General features: G+C 37.8%; 3 protein-coding genes across 3 annotated transcripts; all 3 read right to left on the bottom strand.

Annotated features, from left to right (window-relative positions):
• Positions 1-1,003: 1,003 nt before the first annotated feature.
• Positions 1,004-1,936, bottom strand: LOC128491420 (olfactory receptor 5F1-like). The gene has a single exon (XM_053463743.1). It carries the CDS (start codon positions 1,934-1,936, stop codon positions 1,004-1,006), a length of 933 nt encoding a protein of 310 aa, XP_053319718.1.
• A 7,943-nt stretch (positions 1,937-9,879) lies between these two features.
• LOC128491419 (olfactory receptor 5F1-like) lies at positions 9,880-10,812 on the bottom strand. Its single transcript, XM_053463742.1, has one exon. It carries the CDS (start codon positions 10,810-10,812, stop codon positions 9,880-9,882), a length of 933 nt encoding a protein of 310 aa, XP_053319717.1.
• A 7,779-nt stretch (positions 10,813-18,591) lies between these two features.
• Positions 18,592-19,524, bottom strand: LOC128491418 (olfactory receptor 5F1-like). The gene has a single exon (XM_053463741.1). The coding sequence runs from the start codon at positions 19,522-19,524 to the stop codon at positions 18,592-18,594; it is 933 nt and encodes a 310-aa protein (XP_053319716.1).
• Positions 19,525-19,776: the final 252 nt, after the last annotated feature.

Genomic DNA, 19,776 nt, shown 5'->3' with positions numbered 1-19,776 from the left:
AAACATTCTTGATTGTAGGTCTTCTGTGATTTCTTTTTTGTGAGATATGGTTCACATCAGCAGGTTCTGTTTCAGAATAGCAAACTCAAAATGTTTCAGTGTTTTTTATGTCAAAGTAGTTCTAAAATACACCTCAAATCTTGTTTCATTTATTGGACTACTGGTTTGCTGACTTCAAGTGAAGTGATTAGCCTAGTGGTTCACATCCCTTTCCCAATCCACTGTGAATGTTTTAATGATGTATTCAATATGAACAAGAACAATGAAGAACATTGTATATTATTAGTTAAAACAGATTGCGTTAGTTATATAGATGTTGGTAGTTCCAAAGGGTTTGCTTACTCTTTCTTGTCATATGCATATTACATTTCTTGCTGTGCTAACATAATTGCACAATATATTCACTTTGAGGGAGAAAAGCAGTATTTTTAGGATAAGGATAAACTGCTCTGATGTAATTAGTGTGTTTTAAGACATGACAGGGAAATACACTAGAATTATCAAACTTGAGATGAGAATAAAAAAATACTTACTAGCCTACCGAGAGCCTACACTCCAAAGTGGCAAGTGTCACTCAAAATCCGCAGACTACAAAGCCAGTCAATATCAGACTAGCGTTTGTGAGTGTACAGAGAGCCTACATAAAGAGAAAATAGAAAATAATTGCAGTAAACAACAATGTAAACTTATAAGAAAACCCTATCCAGAATTCCATATAAGTTTTTGAATTTAAGGGGATACTCCTGCCATCGGATACACTTTGATGATAGGCATGAGTGTGCCCTCTACATTTTCATTTGTGTACCCTTGCAAATTCAAAAGGGGACCATGGTGGAGGTTCAGCTCTAAAGGGAAGTGGCTTATTTTTCATAGTGGATGTTTAAAGAATGCATATGAACATATTTACAAAGCACTATAATATGTATTCTTTATTGGGGCAATTTGAGGCATTGTCCCTTTAACATCAATTTAACAATTTAAAGTTTAATTGCTGACTAGCTTATTACATCCTGGCTTTTTTCAGAGCATCTTTTACATCTTTATTTCGCAAGCTGTAGATGATAGGGTTCAGCATTGGTATAATTACTGTATAAAATATAGATACTACCCAGTCCTCGTTCATAGAGTATGAAGAAGTTGGTCTCAGGTATGTGAATAGAACAGGGAAATAAAATACAGCAACACAAGTAAAGTGAGAAGCACAGGTGGAGAGACACTTATGCCTACGTTTTACAGAACTGATTTTAAATAAGTTAAATAGAATCCATGTATAAGATATAACTATACATAATAATGAGCCAACTTCTATAGAACCAGCCACTATAAACAACAAGACTTCACTGAGAAACGTGTCTTGGCATGATAATTTCAAGATGGGAATGATATCACAATAGAAGTGGTTTACCTGTCTTGAACAAAAAAGTGGTACTCTGAAGGCACAATATGTATGTATTAGCGAGTTAATAAATCCTGCAGTGTACACAGTGCAAACAAATTTAAGGCATTGTAGATTGTTCATTATTAGTGAATAATTCAGTGGCTTAAATATAGCTACAAACCTGTCATATGCCATAACAGCAAGTAGCATGCCTTCCGAACTAGCCAGCGCAATGAAGAAAAACATTTGTGTAGCACAACCAGTGATGGAGATTGTTTTATCCACAGAGATAATGTTAGCCAGACTATTGGGTGTAATTGTTGATGAATACAAAATATCTACAAATGATAGATTAATAAGGAAAAAGTACATTGGCGTTTGCAGACCTGGTGTCATTCTAATCAAGGCAATGATCGTGGTGTTACCCAGGAATGTTATAACATACACCAATAAATACAGCAGAAAGAAAGGAATCTGAAGTTTTGCATGAGTAGTGAGTCCAGAAAGAATAAATTCAGTGATATAGGTTTTGTTACTGCGGTCCAGGTTTTCAAACATTGCTTACAGAAAAACAGAATATAGAGAGTTTTAATAGAACTTTAAAGAAGTTGTGAATGTATATAAAAGGTCTGGCAATTTTTTACCTTAAAAAGTACAATGTTTTGGATGTCCTCATTTATTTAGATATGCTTTGTTGAAATAATCAATCTTGGTTTTCTAGCACAACTCTACCTATAATAACTAGTGAGACATCAGTCAGTAATTGATATTTGTATTTTAACCTGTACTACATCCACAAATACTACATACACAAATATGTATGAAACCTATCCTTATTAGCAACTCTGAATGCTAAGCAAGAACCTAGATAAAAAAGAGAGTCTATGGTTTGCTATGCAGTAAGGGAGGTTAACATAAAGAATGTTATCTGGCTTTTTCTGGCTTATCAAAATTTATGCTTACATACTTAGTCTCACACTTTTCTATAACACCACAGAATGAAATATACCTATATATTGCACACTACAAACCTATTTATCACAATAATGAAATGAAACAGTGTGACCCTAATACTTCACCTCTAATTGGAAACAGTATTCCATCCAGATTAAGCAGCAACCTTACCATAGCTCAAATTGATAGTTGCAAACAGCATTGTCGTACAATGTTTTGTTTAAAGAAATGTTACCGGTTACACTCAGAGTAAACATTATCAGAGGCAATTAAATATTTAAAAACATTTAAGTGCATTATTTTAATATATATTTTTCAAAGCTTACAACTGTTCTGCAAAAATAAGCAAAAAGAATATTATTTTATAAAAAAGTATTGTATAAAAGTACAATATTATGACAATTTTTATATCTTTATCTCAGAATAATTACATCTAACATAAATTATTAATGTAATGAACTAAAGTAATCTAAATAGTAACTGTTTTCCCCCATCATTAGATCAGTGTACTTGAAGTAATGCAAAAATAAATCAAAAGAAATCCAAGATTCTGCAAGTCTCTGATTGTCTTGGCTGTAGCTTCTATATATATATATGTTTTTTTTTAAATGAAATTGTTTGTTTTCACAATCCCCTGAGATTACATTAGTATTATTCATCTAGATAATGTCTAAAAAGGATTTTTAAATAGCCTTTTGTGATTAATTTGTGAGCATTAATTACTACAAATTATTTTTATACAAATGTACAGAAATGTATAAAAATACAACTAGCATTCCATTGTTAAACAGGAGCCTTATAGTCTCATGCTTCTATTGGAGTCATAGTCTGTTCTAGACTTGTGCATTTGGATTTGTACAAATGGCAAATTTAACAAGATGTGCCAATTTTATCAATTCATATAAATCTCAGAAAATTAGGCCAGACCCAGATCTTTACAGTCACCAGAAGCTACATCAGTTTACCCTAAGATAAACCTATGTGAACTTCCGCCAAAATGACAGAGCTTCTGGTGACTTCCTCTTCCCCAATTAGAGAATTGGGGAAACAATGTCTCTGAAAGCTCCTCCATTTTGCGCTACAATAGCCTTATGTGAACCTCCACCAAAATGACAGAGCCGCCATTTTATGTTACGTAACTTTGTGTGAACTTCTGCCCAAATGGTGGAGCTTCTGGTTATGTCCTCAAACGCGTATGAAGGGGCATGGTATAGAACATCACTGGAAGCTCCACCATTTTCACAGACGTTTGCCAGGAGGTTTTGTCTGCAGAGATGGGGAATAGAGAAAAGATAAGATAGAAGATAGGAAAAGGAGAAGAAGATGCAGGACAAAAGCAGAAGCGGTGCTGCAAGACACTGAAGTGGAATTGCTCGGCAGAAAAGGTAGGGAGAGAGCATGAAGAGCATGAGAGAGAGTGAACGAAAATGAGAGTGTGATAGAGTGAGAGTAAATGTGGGTGCTGGACATGAATTTTAAATGACCCCCAATTTTTGTGTGCAAGGAACAGACAGGACATGGAATTTGTTGTCCGAAAATGAATGGGCCAAAAACTAATGCAAATGTCTAGTAAGATGAGACATATGTGGACAGGCAATACACAATTGCCACTAAACCAATATGTTATGTTACATACTACTTGTTATGTCCTGTCTACCAATTGTTCAGCGCTACGGAATTTGATGGCACTATATAAAACAATAAATAATAATAATAATAATAATTTTTTTCTGCTTTTTAGTATTCTAGGATTAACAGAATACGATTTTTAAATATAGACAGGGACTCAAATTTACCCCCTTGATGACAATTGATTTGCCAGACACGTCACGGAAAAACATCACATTGACAACAATTGACGTAGCGTGTCAAAGTGTAGAAAGTGATGTACGGTCGATCTCTTCTCCCAAAGGGTGTTGCTGTAATGCCTCAATGAAAATACTGGCGTTTTAAATGCCCATGACGTGTGTAGTTTTAAAAAATTTAAGATTTGATTGAATAAATCGACCTGTTAAAAAGATGAACCAAAAAGCACATGGGCACAGACTGATCAGATGTCGAAATTAAAAAATGTGGCCTTTACCCCCCTCCCCAACAACCCAACAAAGCCATGCGTGAGTGGTATCACTGTACTCAGGAGATGCTGTAAATTTATACCTGAAATAAAATGTGTGTAAAAAAACACACAAAGTTATTACCACAAGGTTTGACAAAGGCTGGCAGTAGAATTAGTGCATGGAAAGAGTTAAAATACTAGCATTTGAAATACCTTTTGGTGTCTAGGTTTCAAACATTTATGGTTTGATGAGGGCAGTGGCGACTCTAGAAACAATATATAGGGGGGGGCACACAAGATACCACAGTCAAACTGGGGGGGGGGCATTCATAATTTCCAAAAGTAATGTGCTATGGAATTATACTTTTGTTATTGGGCTAAAATAATACTTGATAATTCAACATGGGAAGCCTGAAGCCACAATTGAGTGCGACTAATCCTTGAAATAAATATTATAACACAATAAATAACTTTTCCACTAAATGATTTCAGGGCCTTGAACGTTTTGTCCCCTGAAGTCACTACAACTTCAGGAGGGCATTTTATCTCTGGATAAATATAAATTAAATAATTCCTACTGTAAGTTAAGTGCCAGGAAACAGATGACCAAACACACACACCAACACAGGCTCTGTCACACCAACACCCAGACACACACATCAGGACAGGCTCTGCCACACCGACAACCAAACACACACACACCAGGACAGGCTCTGCCACACAGACACCCACACACATCAGGACAGGCTCTGCCACACCCACATCCAAACACACACACACCAGGACAGGCTCTGACACACTGACACCCAAACACACACCCTAGGACAGGCTCTGCCACACTGACAACTGAACACACACACCAGGACAGGCTCTGCCACACCAACACCCAAACACACACCAGGACAGGCTCTGCCACACCAACACCTATACACACACACCCGAGGACAGGCTCTGCTACACTGATAACCAAAAACACACAAACAGCAGGACACAATCTACGTCACAGACGTCTACATCAGGATGGATTTTTCACACTGCATTGTCGTTTATACCCCCCTTAGTGTTTTTGCCCCTTGTGTATTGATGTCCCTGCTGCCCATATATATATTAATATTAGCCCCAGTTGCCGACAGCAGGTATAGATCAACACATTAACACACAAACCAAGCTTTACATGTATAGATCAACTGATATTCACTTGTGATCTCAGCACTGAAGGTATATATCAAATAAAGAGAATCAGACATACAAATCCTGTATTTGCAGGTATACAAAAGTATATGAAACGTAGCATTGCAGGTATAGATCAAATAAATACATGGAAACAGCATTGCAGGTATTAATCAACTGAATAAGACATACAAACACTGTATTTGCAGGTATACATAAATAATGTATGGAAATATATAGATATTGCTCTACAGAATAACGCAAAAACCCAGCTTTACAGGTATAGATCAACTGGAATTCACATAAAAACACGTCATTAAAAGGTATATTTAAAACCCCCTAAATTACAGGCATAGATCACAGGTTGCGTCCACACTGCCCACACAGCAATCACACTCCTATCATACCAAGGCAACCAGTAAATGCTGGTACCTAGGCAAGATGGGACTGTGCTTGCTGTGATTGCTGTTAGCAATCACACTCCTATCATGCCAGGTCAGCCAGTACATGATGGTACAGGGTGGCTGTAAGTGATGTGTAGACCCCATACTGCTGGCAGCATCAATACACAAGCTGGCAGCTAGCTAGGTTTCAGCATGTACTGGCTGACTTGGCATGATAGGAGTGTGATTGCTAACAGCAATCAAAGTCCCATTATGCCTAGGTTCCAGCACTTACACATCCAACCAGTAAATGCTGGAACCTAGGCATGATGGGACTGTGATTGCTGTTAGCAATCACACTCCTATCATACCAAGTCAGCCACTACATGCTGGTACAGGGTGGCTGTAAGTGATCTGCAGACCCCATACTGCTGGCAGCATCAATACACAAGGGGGCAGCTAGCTAGGTTTCAGCTTGTACTGGCTGACTTGGCATGATAGGAGTGTGATTGCTAACAGCAATCAAAGTCCCATCATGCCTAGGTTCCAGCACTTACACATCCAACCAGTAAATGCTGGAACCTAGGCATGATGGGACTGTGATTGCTGTTAGCAATCACACTCCTATCATGCCAAGTCAGCCACTACAGGCTGGTACAGGGTGGCTGTATGTGATGTGCAGACCCCATACTGCTGGCAGCATCAATACACAAGGGGGGCAGCTAGCTAGGTTACAGCATGTACTGGCTGACTTGGCATGATAGGAGTGTGATTGCTAACAGCAATCAAAGTCCCATCATGCCTAGGTTCCAGCACTTACACATCCAACCAGTAAATGCTGGAACCTAGGCATGATGGGACTGTGATTGCTGTTAGCAATCACACTCCTATCATGCCAAGTCAGCCAGTACATGCTGGTACAGGGTGGATGTCAGTGATGTGCAGACCCCATACTGCTGGCAGCATCAATACACAAGGGGGGCAGCTAGCTAGGTTACAGCATGTACTGGCTGACTTGGCATGATAGGAGTGTGATTGCTAACAGCAATCACAGTTCCATCATGCCAAGGTTCCAGCACTTACACATCCATGCTATCACACACACACACACATTCATTCATATACTCATTCATTCACAGATTCATTCCCTCAATCACCCATACTCATTCAAACACCCTCCCCACCCCCTTACCTGCACTGCAGCTCCTTGATGCCGCTCACAGACTTCAGCAGGGGGCGCGGGCTTCCCTCTGCGTTCTCTGCTAGGTTCCGCTTCCTCTATGCAGTACAGAAGACCCTCCCACAGGTAAGTAGCAGGGCTCGAGGTGCGGCCCAAGTCAGATCGGTTGCCCTGGCTGCCGATCTTACGCGGGCCGCACCCTCTCTCTCCTCCACATTAAAAAAATAAAAAAAAGACGGGATTTAAAGTCGCATTGCGACTTTATTCCAATTTCGGCAGGGGGGCAACAGGGGGGGCAAGGATTAACCTAGGGGGGGCAATTGCCCCCCCTTGCCCCCCTGTAGTGACGCCACTGGATGAGGGTAAATTTAACTGACCGGCTTCAAAGAGGTTTCAAAATGGTTTTGAAAAAGCAATATGCTACTTGTACTTATTGCCATATAACTTGCCAAAAAACATAACGTTGGGTATTTATAAGCTTAGGACAAAAATTCGAATTTATTTAGCAGTTTTGTATTATTATTATAAATTAAGTGATACTATCAAAATAATGGTATTTAAAGAAAGCCTACTTTTTCATTCACATATTTCTACCATTTCTTTTCAACAGTCTAACCAAGTACCCACTATGAAGTTAATTTATTGTGTTTGTGAAAAGCCTATCAAATATAGAACACTAGAAAGAAACTGAATGTTATTAGTCACAATTATTCTTTAATATTCTTAAAACTGAGTCAAGGGCTCCTATGGGCCTGACAAAAAGGAAATATCAATATATCAGCACCAACGCAGGCATTTTTTATAATTTACATCCATAAATTAATGTACCTTTAATATTGGCTATTAAAGGATTTGCTATATACCTCTGTTTCAATGTTTGTTATTACTGTTCTAACCTAATATAGAGGTTACACTCCTTTTTCAAGAAACTTTTAAAATTTTACTGTCTTATTGTTGTGTTCTGTGTGATATATGTGTCCTAGCACACTATACTGTAATACCCTGGATTATTACTAAGTGAGGGCACTGCCAGACTAATGTATAATAACCCTTAACTCTCACCTAGGTGGAGGCCAGGATCTCCTGTAGGTGCCAGCCAGGATGTACACACCCTTTTGGGATTTCAGGCCCAATGATAAAGGTATTACACAGAAAAATATGACTCCGACCATAAAATATTTGGGAATGGTTTTAAAAGAAAACCTTAGCTGTAATGAAAGAAGAAAGTTCTTGCATTATCAAGCGTAAAGCAGCATGGGTTCTTAAAGCATTAAAAATCACTGAAAATGCAACAAATGTCTGTTGATTACAAACAGGGTTGTGAATGCCCAAGGTCAACAGATGACAGACAGCTTAACATAATTTCTGTATCTGAACCTATTTGTATCTGTCTCTATATATTATACAACTTGGTCACAATTATTGACAAACACAAACAATCATAATCTGTCATGCTTTATTTAACACAACCATTAAGAATTCAACTTAAATTTAATAACTGTTCGAACCTCCTTTGGCAGCAATAACCGCAAACGTTGAGGAATTTTTGACCATTCTTCCTCACACAACTGCTTGAGCTCTTGGAGTCATCTTCACTGGACGCCCACTTTTAGGGAGAGTAATCACAGTACTAAATTGTCTCCATTTAAAAATAATTTGTCTAACGCTGGACTGATGAATATAGAAGCTCTTTGAGATTACTTTGTAACCTTTTCCAGCTTTATGCAAATCAAACATTCTTGATTGTAGGTCTTCTGTGATTTCTTTTTTGTGAGATATGGTTCACATCAGCAGGTTCTGTTTCAGAATAGCAAACTCAAAATGTTTCAGTGTTTTTTATGTCAAAGTAGTTCTAAAATACACCTCAAATCTTGTTTCATTTATTGGACTACTGGTTTGCTGACTTCAAGTGAAGTGATTAGCCTAGTGGTTCACATCCCTTTCCCAATCCACTGTGAATGTTTTAATGATGTATTCAATATGAACAAGAACAATGAAGAACATTGTATATTATTAGTTAAAACAGATTGCGTTAGTTCCAAAGGGTTTGCTTACTCTTTCTTGCCTACATATGCTTATTACATTTCTTGCTGTGCTAACATAATTGCACAATATATTCACTTTGAGGGAGAAAAGCAGTATTTTTAGGATAAGGATAGTCTGCTCTGATGTAATTAGTGTGTTTTTAAGACATGACAGGGAAATACACTAGAATTATCAAACTTGAGATGAGAATAAAAAAATACTTACTAGCCTACCGAGAGCCTACACTCCAAAGTGGCAAGTGTCACTCAAAATCCGCAGACTACAAAGCCAGTCAATATCAGACTAGCGTTTGTGAGTGTACAGAGAGCCTACATAAAGAGAAAATAGAAAATAATTGCAGTAAACAACAATGTAAACTTATAAGAAAACCCTATCCAGAATTCCATATAAGTTTTTGAATTTAAGGGGATACTCCTGCCATCAGATACACTTTGATGATATGCATGTGAGGCATGTGATAGGCATGAGTGTGCCCTTTAAATTTTCATTTGTGTACCCTTGCAAATTCAAAAGGGGACCATGGTGGAGGTTCAGCTCTGGAGTTGCGGCTTCTCCTAAAGGGAAGTGGCTTATTTTTCATAGTGGATGTTTGAAGAATGCATATGAACATATTAACAAAGCACTATAATATGTATTCTTTATTGGGGCCATATGAGGCATTGTCCCTTTAACATCAATTTAACAATTTAAAGTTTAATTGCTGACTAGCTTATTACATCCTGGCTTTTTTCAGAGCATCTTTTACATCTTTATTTCGCAAGCTGTAGATGATAGGGTTCAGCATTGGTATAATTACTGTATAAAATATAGATACTACCCAGTCCTCGTTCATAGAGTATGAAGAAGTTGGTCTCAGGTATGTGAATAGAACAGGGAAATAAAATACAGCAACACAAGTAAAGTGAGAAGCACAGGTGGAGAGACACTTATGCCTATGTTTTACAGAACTGATTTTAAATAAGTTAAATAGAATCCATGTATAAGATATAACTATACATAATAATGAGCCAACTTCTATAGAACCAGCCACTATAAACAACAAGACTTCACTGAGAAACGTGTCTTGGCGTGATAATTTCAAGATGGGAATGATATCACAATAGAAGTGATTTACCTGTCTTGAACAAAAAAGTGGTACTCTGAAGGCACAATATGTATGTATTAGCGAGTTAATAAATCCTGCAGTGTACACAGTGCAAACAAATTTAAGGCATTGTAGATTGTTCATTATTAGTGAATAATTCAGTGGCTTACATATGGCTACAAACCTGTCATATGCCATAACAGCAAGTAGCATGCCTTCCGAACTAGCCAGCGCAATGAAGAAAAACATTTGTGTAGCACAACCAGTGATGGAGATTGTTTTATCCACAGAGAAAATGTTAGCCAGACTATTGGGTGTAATTGTTGATGAATACAAAATATCTACAAATGATAGATTAATAAGGAAAAAGTACATTGGCGTTTGCAGACCTGGTGTCATTCTAATCAAGGCAATGATCGTGGTGTTACCCAGGAATGTTATAACATACACCAATAAATACAGCAGAAAGAAAGGAATCTGAAGTTTTGCATGAGTAGTGAGTCCAGAAAGAATAAATTCAGTGATATAGGTTTTGTTACTGCGGTCCAGGTTTTCAAACATTGCTTACAGAAAAACAGAATATAGAGAGTTTTAATAGAACTTTAAAGAAGTTGTGAATGTATATAAAAGGTCTGGCAATTTTTTACCTTAAAAAGTACAATGTTTTGGATGTCCTCATTTATTTAGAAATGCTTTGTTGAAATAATCAATCTTGGTTTTCTAGCACAACTCTACCTATAATAACTAGTGAGACATCAGTCAGAAATTGATATTTGTATTTTAAAACCTGTACTACATACACAAATACTACATACACAAATATGTATGAAACTTATCCTTATTAGCAACTCTGAATGCTAAGCAAGAACCTAGATAAAAAAGAGAGTCTATGGTTTGCTATGCAGTAAGGGAGGTTTAACATAAAGAATGTTATCTAGCTTTTTCTGGCTTATCAAAATTTATGCTTACATACTTAGTCTCACACTTTTCTATAACACCACAGAATGAAATATACCTATATATTGCACACTACAAACATATTTACCACAATAATGAAATGAAACAGTGTGACCCTAATACTTCACCTCTAATTGGGAACAGTATTCCATCCAGATTAAGCAGCAACCTTACCATAGCTCAAATTGATAGTTGCAAACAGCATTGTCGTACAATGTTTTGTTTAAAGAAATGTTACCGGTTATCAGAGGCAATTAAATATTTAAAAACATTTAAGTGCATTATTTTAATATATATTTTTCAAAGCTTAGAACTGTTCTGCAAAAATAAGCAAAAAGAATATTATTTTCTAAAAAAGTATTGTATAAAAGTACAATATTATAACAATTTTTATATCTTTATCTCAGAATAATTACATCTAACATAAATTAATAATGTAATGAACTAAAGTAATCTAAAGAGCAACTGTTCTCCCCCATCATTAGATCAGTGTACGTGAAGTAATGCAAAAATAAATCAAGAGAAATCCATGTTGCTCGCAGATTCTGGAAGTCTCTGATTGTCTTGCCTGTAGCTTATATATATATATGTTTTTTTTAAAATGAAATTGTTTGTTTTCACAATCCCCTGAGATTACATTAGTATTATTCATCTAGATAATGTCTAAAAAGGATTTTTAAATAACCTTTTGTGATTAATTTGTGAGCATTAATTACTACAAATTATTTTCATACAAATGTACAGAAATGTATAAAAATACAACTAGCATTCCATTGTTAAACAGGAGCCTTATAGTCTCATGCTTCTATTGGAGTCATAGTCTGTTCTAGACTTGTGCATTTGGATTTGTACAAATGGCAAATTTAACAAGATGTGCCAATTTTATCAATTCATATAAATCTCAGAAAATTAGGCCAGACCCAGATCTTTACAGTCAGCAGAAGCTACACCATTTTACCCTAAGATAAACCTATGTGAACTTCCGCCAAAATGACAGAGCTTCTGGTGACTTCCTCTTCCCCAATTAGAGAATTGGGGAAACAATGTCTCTGAAAGCTCCTCCATTTTGCGCTACAATAGCCTTATGTGAACCTCCACCAAAATGACAGAGCCGCCATTTTATGTTACGTAACTTTGTGTGAACTTCTGCCCAAATGGTGGAGCTTCTGGTGATGTCCTCAAACGCGTATGAAGGGGCATGGTATAGAACATCACTGGAAGCTCCACCATTTTCATAGATGTTTGCCAGGAGGTTTTGTCTGCAGAGATGGGGAATAGAGAAAAGATAAGATAGAAGATAGGAAAAGGAGAAGAAGATGCAGGACAAAAGCAGAAGCGGTGCTGCAAGACACTGAAGTGGAATTGCTCGGCAGAAAAGGTAGGGAGGGAGCATGAAGAGCATGAGAGAGAGTGAACGAAAATGAGAGTGTGATAGAGTGAGAGTAAATGTGGGTGCTGGACATGAATTTTAAATGACCCCCAATTTTTGTGTGCAAGGAACAGACAGGACATGGAATTTGTTGTCCGAAAATGAATGGGCCAAAAACTAATGCAAATGTCTAGTAAGATGAGACATATGTGGACAGGCAATACACAATTGCCACTAAACCAATATGTTATGTTACATACTACTTGTTATGTCCTGTCTACCCATTGTTCAGCGCTATGGAATTTGATGGCACTATATAAAACAATAAATAATAATAATAATAATGTGGCAATTTGTTAAGTTAAACTGGAACTTCACAGTCTAATATTTTTTTCTGCTTTTTAGTATTCTAGGATTAACAGAATACGATTTTTAAATATAGACAGGGGCCCAAATTTACCCCCTTGATGACAATTGATTTGCCAGACACGTCACGGAAAAACATCACATTGACAACAATTGACGTAGCATGTCAAAGTGTAGAAAATGAGCTACGGTCGATCTCTTCGCCCAAAGGGTGTTGCTGTAATGCCTTAATGAAAATACTGGCGTTTTAAATGCCCATGACGTGTGTAGTTTTAAAAAATGTAAGATTTGATTGAATAAATCGACCTGTTAAAAAGATGAACCAAAAAGCACATGGGCACAAACTGATCAGATGTCGAAATTAAAAAATGTGGCCTTTACCCCCCTCCCCAACAACCCAACAAAGCCATGCGTGAGTGGTATCACTGTACTCAGGTGATGCTGTAAATTTATACCTGAAATAAAATGTGTGTAAAAAAAACACACAAAGTTATTACCACAAGGTTTGACAAAGGCTGGCAGTAGAATTAGTGCATGAAAAGAGTTAAAATACTAGCATTTGAAATACCTTGTGGTGTCTAGGTTTCAAACATTTATGGTTTAATGAGGGTAAATTTAAATGACCGGCTTCAAAGATGTTTCAAAATGGTTTTGAAAAAGCAATATGCTACTTGTACTTATTGCCATGTAACTTGCCAAAAAACATAACGTTGGGTATTTATAAGCTTAGGACAAAAATTAGAATTTATTTAGCAGTTTTGTATTATTATTATAAATTAAGTGATACGATCAAAATAATGGTATTTAAAGAAAGCCTACTTTTTCATTCACATATTTCTACCATTTATTTTCAACAGTCTAACCAAGTACCCACTATGAAGTTAATTTATTGTGTTTGTGAAAAGCCTATCAAATATAGAACACTAGAAAGAAACTGAATGTTATTAGTCACAATTATTCTTTAATATTCTTAAAACTGAGTCAAGGGCTCCTATGGGCCTGACAAAAAGGAAATATCAATATATCACCACCAACGCAGGCCAGTGGCGTCTCCAGCTTTCATATTTTGGGAGGGCACATGGGGGGCCAGGGACCAAAGTAGGGGGGCCAATTATAAAACGGTATATATATATATGCGTGTGACGTGCATTTTTAACTACATCATATGTACTTATCTCTTTGAAGTGATTGAAATATGATTTCAAAATAACAGCTGAACTGGCAGTTATTTTTCATTCTTTAATATTAGCCCCTGCTGCCAATATATATATAAATATTAGACCCTGCTGCCGATATATAGAAATATTACACCCTGCTTCCAATATATATTAATATTAGCCCCTGCTGCAGATATATACTTATATTATACCCTGCTGCCGATATATATTAATATTAGACCCTGCTGCCAATATATATAAATATTTGCCCCTGCTGCCAATATATATATAAATATTTGCCCCTGTTGCCAATATATTTTATAGTGAAAAAATTGGACCCTACCCAAGCATTTCCTTGGGCCCCGCTCAATGCTCCCTTGCATGCAATCACTCCCTCCGCTACCATACTAAAAAAATATATTTGCCACACTGACTGCAGATCAGGGGAAGACAGTGAGAGTCAGTCCTTCTGACTGCACCGTGACATTGAGAGGTCCTCTCCCCTGTAATCATCCCTTTGTCCCCTCATTCACTAAACCATAACGCCCTTTTACTTACACCCTGTAGTTCAGGTATAGATCAAATAAAGAACACATGGAAACAGCACATGCAACTGAATAAGACAAAAAAAAACCTTGTATTTGCAGGTATACATAAATAATGTATGGAAACATAGCATTGCAAGTATAAACCAACAGAACACACAAACCCAGCATTGCAGGTATAGATGAACTGGAAATCACATATAAACTCAGCACTGAAGGTAAAGATCAAATAAACAACACATGGAAACAGCACTCCAGGTATTGATCAATTGAATAAGACATACAAATCCTATATTTGCAGGTAAACATAAATAATGTATGAAAACATAGCAGATACAGATCCACAGAATGACACAAAACCCAGCTTTGCAGGTATATATGAAATGGAATTCACATAAAAACTCTGCATTAAAGGTATAGATAAAACCCCCTAAATTACAGGTATAGCTCACAGGATGCAGCTCACCAGCCCTGGTGTCCACACTGCCCACATAGAACCCCACCAGCACAACATAGCACAAGATAACATTAACAAATTGCAGTCGAGAGTGAGCCAACTTTGTCCCCAAACAGCCCAGCGTGAGCCAATTTTGTCCCCAAACAGCCCGCCCTGACACCAGTACAGGCTCTGCAACACCGACACCCAAACAGACACACCAAGACAGGCTCTGCCACACTGACACCCAGACACACACACCAGGACAGGCTCTGCCACACCGACACCCAAACACACACACCAGGACAGGCTCTGCCACACCGACACCCAAACACACACACACACACACACACACACCAGGACAGGCTCTGCCACACCGACACCCAGACACACACACCAGGACAGGCTCTGCCACACCGACACCCAAACACACACACACACACACACCAGGACAGGCCCTGCCACACAGACAGCCAAACACACACACCAGAACAGGCCCTGCCACATCAACACCCACACACACACACCAGGACAGGCTCTGCCACACAAACACACACACACACACCAGGACAGGCTCTGCCACACAGACAGCGAAACACACACACCAGGACAGGCTCTGCCACACCTACCCCCAAACACACACACACACACACCAGGACAGGCTCTGCCACACTGACACCCACATCCAAAATGCTTTCCACACTGGTTTGCTGTTTGTTTGTCCTCCCCCTTGTGTATTGATGCCCCAGCCAGCCCCCATTTGGTTTTAATGTATTTCCCCCCACACCCTTGTGTATTGCCCCATGTGGATTTGTGCCCCCAGCCAGCCCCCTTTGTACATTATGCCCCAACACCCTTGTGTATTAATTTATGTGATGTCCCCAGCCAGGCCCCCTCCCTTGTGTATTGATGCCCCCCTTTGCATTGTTAATGACTGACCCATGTATATTGAACCCAGCTACCCACCCCAACCTTTGTGTATTGATTTATGTTGTGCCCCAACAACCCTGTTGTGTACTTATACCCCCTAGCCACCCCCATTTTGTATTTAATTGTTGCCCCCTCCTTTGAATATGGCTCCCCTTCCTCCTATTACCCCAACCTTTTAATTTTTTTTAATACTTTTGTTTTTGCAGCCATCCTTCACTGCTGCTGTCCTCCAACGTGCTCTTCTACCTGTGCTCTTCTAACTGTTCCGTGTGACTCCGCCCCTTTGAGCAGCCCATCACATTGAAGATGTGACGTGCCGCTCAAGGGGGCGGAGTCACATGGAACAGGACACTGGGCGGCACTGTGCAGGCACGCTGGCCGCTTAATTATTTTAAAGCGGCCAGCGTGTCTTAACGCCGCTTAAGGACTCACACCCACATCAGCTGCAATGGCATCTCGGTGTGCCGGCCCTGCCTCCGCGTCTATTAAAAAAAATTTAAAAAAGACGGCGTTTCAATTGGGGGGGCACACGGGGGGGGCACAGCATGCTGTAGGGTGGGCCATGGCCCCCTCTGCCCCTCCCTGCCGACGCCGCTGACGCAGGCATTTTTTATAATTTACATCCATAAATTAATGTACCTTTAATATTGGCTATTAAAGGATTTGCTATATACCTCTGTTTCAATGTTTGTTATTACTGTTCTAACCTAATATAGAGGTTACACTCCTTTTTCAAGAAACTTTTAAAATTATACTGTTTTATTGTTGTGTTCTGTGTGATATATGTGTCCTAGCACACTATACTGCAATACCCTGGATTATTACTAAGTGAGGGCACTGCCAGACTAATGTATAATAACCCTTAACTCTCACCTAGGTGGAGGCCAGGATCTCCTGTAGGTGCCAGCCAGGATGTACACACCCTTTCGGGATTTCAGGCCCAATGATAAAGGTATTACACAGAAAAAAATGTTTCATGACTCCAACCATAAAATATTTAGGAATGGTTTTAAAAGAAAACCTTAGCTGTAATGAAAGAAGAAAATTCTTGCATTATCAAGCGTAAAGCAGCATGGGTTCTTAAAGCATTAAAAATCACTGAAAATGCAACAAATGTCTGTTGATTACAAACAGGGTTGTGAATGCCCAAGGTCAACAGATGACAGACAGCTTAACATAATTTCTGTATCTGAACCTATTTGTATCTGTCTCTATATATTATACAACTAGGTCACAATTATAGACAAACACAAACAATCATAATCTTTCATGCTTTATTTAACACAACCATTAAGAATTCAACTTAAATTTAATAACTGTTCGAACCTCCTTTGGCAGCAATAACCGCAAACGTTGAGGAATTTTTGACCATTCTTCCTCACACAACTGCTTAAGCTCTTGGAGTCATCTTCACTGGACGCCCACTTTTAGGGAGAGTAATCACAGTACTAAATTGTCTCCATTTAAAAATAATTTGTCTAACGCTGGACTGATGAATATAGAAGCTCTTTGAGATTACTTTGTAACCTTTTCCAGCTCTATGCAAATCAAACATTCTTGATTGTAGGTCTTCTGAGATTCCTTTTTTGTGAGATATGGTTCACATCAGCAGGTTCTGTTTTAGAATAGCAAACTCAAAATGTTTCAGTGTTTTTTATGTCAAAGTAGTTCTAAAATACACCTCAAATCTTGTTTCATTTATTGGACTACTGGTTTGCTGACTTCAAGTGAAGTGATTAGCCTAGTGGTTCACATACCTTTCCCAATCCACTGTGAATGTTTTAATGATGTATTCAATATGAACAAGAACAATGAAGAACATTGTGTATTATTAGTTAAAACAGATTGCGTTAGTTATATAGATGTTGGTAGTTCCAAAGGGTTTGCTTACTCTTTCTTGTCATATGCATATTACATTTCTAGCTGTGCTAACATAATTGCACAATATATTCACTTTGAGGGAGAAAAGCAGTATTTTTAGGATAGTCTGCTCTGATGTAATTAGTGTGTTTTAAGACATGACAGGGAAATACACTAGAATTATCAAACTTGAGATGAGAATAAAAAAATACTTACTAGCCTACCGAGAGCCTACACTCCAAAGTGGCAAGTGTCACTCAAAATCCGCAGACTACAAAGCCAGTCAATATCAGACTAGCGTTTGTGAGTGTACAGAGAGCCTACATAAAGAGAAAATAGAAAATAATTGCAGTAAACAACAATGTAAACTTATAAGAAAACCCTATCCAGAATTCCATATAAGTTTTTGAATTTAAGGGGATACTCCTGCCATCGGATACACTTTGATGATATGCATGTGAGGCATGTGATAGGCATGTGATAGGCATGAGTGTGCCCTTTAAATTTTCATTTGTGTACCCTTGCAAATTCAAAAGGGGGCCATGGTGGAGGTTCAGCTCTGGAGTTGCGGCTTCTCCTAAAGGGAATTGGCTTATTTTTCATAGTGGATGTTTAAAGAATGCATATGAACATATTTACAAAGCACTATAATATGTATTCTTTATTGGGGCAATTTGAGGCATTGTCCCTTTAACATCAATTTAACAATTAAAAGTTTAATTACATCCTGGCTTTTTTCAGAGCATCTTTTACATCTTTATTTCGCAAGCTGTAGATGATAGGGTTCAGCATTGGTATAATTACTGTATAAAATATAGATACTACCCAGTCCTCGTTCATAGAGTATGAAGAAGTTGGTCTCAGGTATGTGAATAGAACAGGGAAATAAAATACAGCAACACAAGTAAAGTGAGAAGCACAGGTGGAGAGACACTTATGCCTACGTTTTACAGAACTGATTTTAAATAAGTTAAATAGAATCCATGTATAAGATATAACTATACATAATAATGAGCCAACTTCTATAGAACCAGCCACTATAAACAACAAGACTTCACTGAGAAACGTGTCTTGGCATGATAATTTCAAGATGGGAATGATATCACAATAGAAGTGATTTACCTGTCTTGAACAAAAAAGTGGTACTCTGAAGGCACAATATGTATGTATTAGCGAGTTGATAAATCCTGCAGTGTACACAGTGCAAACAAATTGAAGGCATTGCAGATTGTTCATTATTAGTGAATAATTCAGTGGCTTACATATGGCTACAAACCTGTCATATGCCATAACAGCAAGTAGCATGCCTTCCGAACTAGCTAGCGCAATGAAGAAAAACATTTGTGTAGCACAACCAGTGATGGAGATTGTTTTATCCACAGAGATAATGTTAGCCAGACTATTGGGTGTAATTGTTGATGAATACAAAATATCTACAAATGATAGATTAATAAGGAAAAAGTACATTGGCGTTTGCAGACCTGGTGTCATTCTAATCAAGGCAATGATCGTGGTGTTACCCAGGAATGTTATAACATATACCAATAAATACAGCAGAAAGAAAGGAATCTGAAGTTTTGCATGAGTAGTGAGTCCAGAAAGAATAAATTCAGTGATATAGGTGTTGTTACTGCGTTCCAGGTTTTCAAACATTGCTTACAGAAAAACAGAATATAGAGAGTTTTAATAGAACTTTAAAGAAGTTGTGAATGTATATAAAAGGTCTGGCAATTTTTTACCTTAAAAAGTACAATGTTTTGGATGTCCTCATTTATTTAGATATGCTTTGTTGAAATAATCAATCTTGGTTTTCTAGCACAACTCTACCTATAATAACTAGTGAGACATCAGTCAGTAATTGATATTTGTATTTTAAAACCTGTACTACATACACAAATACTACAT

The sequence above is a fragment of the Spea bombifrons genome, chromosome 4 (assembly GCF_027358695.1).
Source record: "Spea bombifrons isolate aSpeBom1 chromosome 4, aSpeBom1.2.pri, whole genome shotgun sequence".
NCBI lineage: Eukaryota > Metazoa > Chordata > Amphibia > Anura > Pelobatidae > Spea > Spea bombifrons.
Note: the sequence above shows the minus strand (reverse complement) of the source record. Positions and strands in the feature narration are given on the sequence as shown.